Genomic DNA, 7,148 nt, shown 5'->3' on the forward strand with positions numbered 1-7,148 from the left:
AAAAAAATATATATGTGTGGGATAATTTCAATTCTTTTTCATTTACTTAGGCATGCTCTATGAGCTAGTATGTAGTCTATTTTTGAAAATGATCTGTGTGTAGCTGAGAATAATGTGTATTCTGATGTTATAGGATGAAACATTCTATAGACATCTACTAAATCCATTTGCTCAAAAGTCTGATTCAGTTCTAATATTTTATTGTTGAATTTTTGTTTTATTGATCTTCTTTTTGTGACAATGGGGTATTGAGATCCCCCAATATAATTGTATTAGTGCTTATTTGATTTTTATGTCTGTTAATATTTGTTTTATATAGTTGGCACTATATTTGTCGCATACATATTTATGATTGTTATCTCTTTTTCTTGGATCATTCCCTTTGCAAGGAGATTGTAACCTTCTTTGTCTCTCTTGATCAGTCTAGGCTTGAAATCTACTTTGTCTGCAAATGGAATAGCTACCCCTGTTTTTTTCTAGGTTCTTGTCATGTGGAGTTTTCCATCCTTTGGCTTTCACTCTATGAGTTTCCTTTTGAACTGTGTTCCTTTTTTTTTTTTTTTTTTAATTTTATTTATTTATTTGTGTGTGTGGCCAGCTCAGCCCACCAGGGGGCGGGCTGGCTGACATGTGGTGCTAGGGGATTGAACTGTGGTCCCTGGGCTTTACTAAAGCTTGTTCTAAGTAGGTGCTTTAGACCACTGAGCCATCTCACCAGCCCAGAACTGTGTTCCTTGTATATAGCATATTGTTGACTCTTGCTTCCTGAATCATTCTGACAGTATGTGTCTCTTGATTGTTGAATTGAGACCATTAACATTGATGATTATAACTTATGTATATTGGCTTATCCTTTTTATATTATTTTCCTATTGTTGGCTCCCTTCCTTTTCCCCCATTTCCTTGCCTTACCTTGTGGATTCCTTCTGTTGAGGTTTATGGATTTGTAGTCCTTGCTGTGTCTTTCTAGAATGTCCTCAAAACATTTTAGAGTCCTGGTTTGTTTGTCATAAATTTCTTCAGATGTTTTTTGTCATTTCATTTCTCCAACAGTTTTGAAAGATAGTTTTTCAGGGTACATCAGTCCAGCTGAGTTGAATGTTCTTTTCCTTTAGAACTTGAAATACTTCACTCCATGTTCTCCCTGACCTGATGGTTTGTGCTGAGAATTCAGCTGTGATTTTGCTGGGCTTTCCTTTATAGGTGATTTGTTTCTTTTCCCTATCTTTTAAGATTCTATTCTTATACTGATTTTTCAGACTCTTGACTATGGTATGCCTGGCTGTAGATTTTTTTTTTTTTTTTTCCGGAACTGGGGATTGAACTCAGGCCCTTGTGCTTGCCAGGCAAGCGCTTATTCTACTGAGCTATCTCCCCAGCTCCATGGCTGTAGATTTTTTGATCATGGCTAATTGGAGTTTATATGCCTAACTTATCTGTATGTCAAATTCTTTTTCCTTGCTAGGGCAGTTTTCTACCATGATGTCTGTGAACAGTTTTTTTTTTTCTTTTTTTAAAAATATTATTTGTGCTATCTATGGATTTTTCATGGGCTCCAGTCAATCTTAACTTATTCTTCTTAGTCCCATCTAGCAGCTGGTAGATTGATTTCTCATGGTTCCTTGCTATTTTTAAGGAATCTTTCTTTTCATGATTGCTAGCAACAAGCCTGTCTTCTGTATCTGAGATCCTGTCCTCACATTGGCCTAATCTGCTGCAGACACTTTCACTGGAATTTTTATTCTCCTGGATATCTGCTTGAATCTGGCTTATGGATTCCACTTCTTTCCTATGCTGAGCATTCATGAATTCCATAATTTTCTTTCTTTCTGTGTGTGTATATGTGTGTGTGTGTGTGTGTGTGTGTGTGTGTGCAGTCTCATTATGCAGCTTGAATTCATAGTGATCCTCCTGTTTTCAGCCTCCTTAGTGCTGGGATTATAAGCATGTGCCACCAGGTCTGGATTCCATCGTTGGCTCAGCACACCTTGGGCCGTGGCCGGTGCAGCGTGTGGTGCCAGAGATTATACCCTGGCCCTTGCACATGCCTAAGCAAGTGCTTAGCCCATAATTTTCTTAAGCTCGTCTATTTTTTTTTATTGGCATCTTCTCTAGAGTCATTAAGTATGGTTTTTATTGTGAACACCATCTCTGTAGTTATCTGAGAAATTATTTCTGATTTGATTTTTTTTTTCTAAAGCCTCATTCAATTGCTTTGTTTTTACTACTTAAGAGAGGCTAGGTGGCTTTCAAATTGTCCCCCTTATTGCGCCCTGCATTTGCTTTTGGTGAACTTGATGTCTGGGGTTGCATCTTGTTTAAATGTCTTCTCATCTTTCTCTTTCTTTCTTTCTTTCTTTCTTTCTTTCTTTCTTTCTTTCTTTCTTTCTTTCTTTTGCTCTCTCTCTTTCCTTCTTTATTTCTTTTGTTATTTTGTTTTCTTGCTTGCTTGCTTTTGTTCTTTCATTTTTTTGTCTGTGTGTCTGTCTGTCTTTCTAGTTTAATTCCCAGGGCAATGATTGTAAATTGCCTACGGTGGGTTGCTTTATTGCTAGTATTTAGAACCCTTGGGAAGAGACTACTTCTCTGAGGTATCTTCCAGGTGTAGCTGTTTTTTGGGTTTTGAATTTGTTGTAAAATTGCACCTCTTCAATTTGTTGGAGATGAGAAGTTGCTGCCAGTTTGGCTCAGCCTCTTGTTGTTTGACACTGTAACACAGTATTTTCTATGATCCTTAGTCAATCTCAGTCTTGAGATGCTAGGAAGAACAGATGACAGAACAATTATGTCACTTTTGGCTATAGTGGTACTGTCAGTAATGACAGTAGCATCATACAGCCTAGAAAATGACAAACCAAGCTAACCATTAATTTGCCACTATTAACTGTTTGAACTAGATTTGCGATTATATAACAAAATCTAAAACAAACCAGAAAATTATATGCAGTACATAAGTCCTTAATATGTCAATTTTGCCCTCAAGGGAAAATTATTAGTGGCATCTGAAGGTAGCACTGTCTTGGACAGACTATTTTTCCCAAAATGTTCACACTATCAAGACTAACTAGATGGCACTTTCTTATATTTAATCACACTCTTTGCTACATGACATGACCACAGACAATGTGGTTATTGTTGCTTTTCTTGACAAAGTATCCTTTATGTGAACAGATTGCATCAGCATGTGATTTTACTCTGGGAGGTTCTGTAAAGAACTAGGGCCATACTGTTCCTCTTTCATTGTCTGCAGAACATTTCTCCCACTCTGCCACAGTGTTTAGCAAGGAAAACACTGGATAGAAGAGATTTTTGCAGCTTCTCTAGCAAAGTAATCGAACAGAATCACAGCTGCCACAGAACTATGTCTAATTACCATTTCAAGGAAATTTAATGACTAGCAGTCAAACCTCCATTTGGTAGCTCCACACATACTTCCAACCAAAGAAGAGCATAAATAAAGAAAGACGCTGTGAGATCCAGAAGATGGGTTTTCTAGTACAGGAGGAAGTCAGAGAGAGCAGGGGCAAGGGGTTGTTAACGTTGAGTGTCACTGTGATGTTGTCATGCTGTGGGCTGGTGTCACATACTGGTGCCTTTTGTCTCTACGTGGGCTGTTAGATTTCCAGAGAAATCTTTCAGACTATTGTATGAAATAATTTCTGGGGGGCATAACGGGGAGGAGATCTGAGAGTCTCGTGCAACAGCAAGCAGAAACAGGATTTGAAGGCAGATTTATATTATGTGGACAGGCACTGATTAGGATCATTCCCAAAATATCAGGCCCTGATCTCTGGTGGTCTAGGGCTGATATGGAATAAGCAGGCAGGTTCTTACAATATGTATCACAGTAACCAGATGTTTCTAAGAAACTAATAGGAACTATAACCAGAACTATTAAAAACAAGTATACTGGCTGGGCGGGGGTGGGGTGGGAGTGGGAGTGGGGGTGGGGATGTGGGGGTTGCTGGAGGGAGGTAGGGTGGGGTGAGGGGGAATTTTCTGCTACACTCACGCTTACTCTGTTCACAGTCTCTCAATTCCTTGTTTGTGGTATGATAGCCTCGTGTGTGCTTCTAGATTTCTGTGCCCCCAAATGTTGTTTTATCATCTCTAGCTCTCCAGAGAATGAACTTTCAGCTTTCTGGGGGGTAAGGGAAGAAGTCCACGGACCTGCCCAAAGCTTTGTCTCCTGACTCAATTCTGGGTCCCTGGGACTATCAATATGTAAACCTTTTATACAATCCCTTTAGAGGTTTCTGTTGTTTAATTAGAACAAACAAACAGGGGGCCAGGGAGATGGCTCAGTAGAATAAGCACTTGCCTTATTCCCTTGGCAAGTGCAAGGGCCTGAGTTCAATCCCTGGTTCCACCAAAAAAAAAAAAAAAAAAAAAAAAACAAGAACAAACAAACAAAAAGGCCAGCCAAATAGCTCAGTGGATTAAAGCACCTGCAAACAGGCCCACTGCCCTGGGGATTTCATCCCCAGGCCTGCTATGCAGGCCCTGCCCCCAGGACTCATTGAGCCGGCAATTGAGACTGAGTGTGATGTTGTGCACCTGTAATCTCAGCTCTTGGGAAGCTGTAAACAGACAGATCACTATGAGTCTGATCTAGTAGTGAGACCTTGAACACTCTGTACACCCTTCCCTAAAATACAAACAAACAAAAATAGAGTTGGTCCTGAGCTTTTCCTTTGAATGCCTTAGGATTCTGTGTCCTTGAGAAATTACAAACAAATAATGTTTTGTTTTGTTTTGTTTTGTTTTTTTGTGGTACTGGGGATTGAACCCTAGGCCTTGTATGTGCTAGGCAAGTGCTTGCCACTAAGCTACACTTGCAACCCCAACAAATGTCTTCAATTTAGTTAGGCTTTAGGAGGGAGTGAAATTTGACATAAGTTCAATTTCTACCTTAAAATTTACTCCTACTTTTGCAATTCTTTTTTTTTTTTTTTTCTACAAGCAATAGAAGTAAGGTATTGCAACCTAATAACTTGAAATGTAATGTCACTACTGTTGGGCCGGGGAGATGCCTCAGTAGAATAAGCGCTTGCCTGGTAAGTGCAAGGGCCTGAGTTCAATCCCTGGTTCCGCCAAAGGAAAAAAAAAATCACTACTGTTAAAAGTTGAGTCAGGGGCTGGAGAGATGGCTCAGTGGTCTAAAGCACCTACTTAGAACAAGCTTAGCAGAGGGACCACGGTTCAATTCCCCAGCACCACATGCCAGCCAGCCCCGCCCCCTGGTGGGCTAAGCTGGTCACACACACACACACACACACACACACATAAATAAATACAATTTTTTTTTAAAAAAAAGGTTGAGTCATTTACTTGATACAAAGACGACTTTCACAGCTGGCAGGACTGAGCCCTGAGGATAATGTGGTGAGACCTTTGCTCTCATGGACATCATGTTATTTTTGAATTCTAAATAATTTCTCCCTGACTTCACACTTATCTCCAGAGCTCCTGATTCGTCAGCTAGGAATTTGACCATCCTGGCATAATCTCTGTCCTTTCCACAGTAACCCTCTGAGGATTTAAATGCTTTAAATAGGTACAGGGTGAATTGAGTTTCCTATTTTTGGGTTCATTTAAATTCCAGGCCAGCTGGCTCCATTGACTCATTCCTTCCCTATTGAGCCCTTTCCTCCACTCTTTTCTGCCAATAACTGTTGACTTTTGAGTTTGGCCAGAGGAGGCCAAGAGGCATGTGAGACTCCCTGTGCTGAATGGGACTGCTAAATGACAGCCTGTTCTCAGGTTCCTGACACAGAGACTAACTCTCCCTTTCTCTTGCAGGTCAGAGATGTTGTCATGGCGGCAGGCATTGCAGGAGTGGGCTTGGCAGCCATGGGCCTCATTGGAGTCATGTTCTCAAGAAACAAGAAGCAAAAGCAATAAGCTGAAAGGACTGTTCTGTCAGGAGTGACTATACCTTAAGAAGTGGTCTTGTTTGGCTAGAGTTTGGGGTTTGGCTTATGGATTTCATTCATTCTTGTTTTATAATTAGGTTTATTTTTACGGAATAAAATAAAGCACAAGAAGAGAGGATTTTCTTGGGGAAATGCAGCACAGATTGTCTTGTGTGAAGTCTGTGGAGGGAATAGCTGGGCTCAGTCCTGGTGAGGCCCCTTGGTGATTTTCTTTTTCTCTTTACATGTTGTGTTCTTTGTATCACAGCAAAGAGTCCAACTCCAATGATCTCAATGGTAGGGTGGGGCTGGGGATATAGTTCAGTGGCATAGTGCTAGCCTGGCAAGTGCAAGGCCCTGAATGCGATTCCCAGTACAAAAAAGAAAAAGAAAATTGGCCTTCTTAATGGTAGGGTATTTCAGGTTGTCAGAATACATGTGGAACAGCAAGACAGTCCTGCTAGACACAGACAGAAACTATCAGCCAGCCAACGCTGTTGGCCTGGAACTTGATATCCAAGACTCAGAAGCTGGAGTCCATAGATGTTCACTGAAGTGAAAAAAAATCCTTTGCTATAAGAAATTCATTATGTGGTCTCACCAATCTTCCTAAAACCCCCTTGTTTCCCTGTGTTTTCCACCTTTTCCCTCTGCACTCTGGCTTCCTCTCCGGTTCTGCTTGGCCCCCACCCCAACTCTCTGATCCCACCTTGCCAGCTGCCCCTTTCTTCCACCTCTCCTCAGGGTCACCTTCACTCTGGAATAGAACAAAAGAATCCTAGGCTGACAGACAGCAATGCTGATAGGTGAATTATGAATCAAAGAAGAAAACATAATAGAATTTAGATAACAAAAATAATAGGTGTCAGTATTTCAACCATGAGGCAAAACAAATGCTCAGAGAAAAATTTGTAACATAAATTCTTACATTAAAGGGAAAAAGGGCAAATTAATGGATTTACCATCCAATTTAAGATACTTCATAAAAAGGAAAAAGTGAAAGGAAGAAAAGAAATTAAAGGAAGAAACAAAAAGATGAGCAAAGTTAAATGAAACAAAACACATGAAAGAGAGGATATACGTGTTAACATTTTATGGGGCCATGTCTACTGATGCTAGGGAGATCAAGCAGGAAATTCTGATAAACACTTCCATGATAAGAGATTGGAGGGGATGGGGAGATGGCTCAGTGGAACAAGCGCTTCCCTGGCAAGTGCAAGGGTTTGAGTTCAA

The 7,148-nt window shown here is 40.4% G+C and overlaps 1 protein-coding gene across 2 annotated transcripts in view; it reads left to right on the forward strand.

Annotated features, from left to right (window-relative positions):
* LOC101590811 (HRAS-like suppressor 3) overlaps positions 1–6,077 on the forward strand; it is a 25,952-nt gene extending 19,875 nt beyond the window's left edge. For both annotated transcript variants that reach the window (XM_023703996.1, XM_023703997.1), the window contains one exon: positions 5,803–6,077. In XM_023703996.1, the coding sequence (XP_023559764.1) occupies positions 5,803–5,904 (102 nt within the window). In that variant the 3' untranslated portion in view covers positions 5,905–6,077. The remainder of the gene's footprint in view (positions 1–5,802) is intronic.
* Positions 6,078–7,148: the final 1,071 nt, after the last annotated feature.

The sequence above is a fragment of the Octodon degus genome, unplaced genomic scaffold (assembly GCF_000260255.1).
Source record: "Octodon degus isolate 3935 unplaced genomic scaffold, OctDeg1.0 scaffold00184, whole genome shotgun sequence".
Classification (NCBI taxonomy): domain Eukaryota; kingdom Metazoa; phylum Chordata; class Mammalia; order Rodentia; family Octodontidae; genus Octodon; species Octodon degus.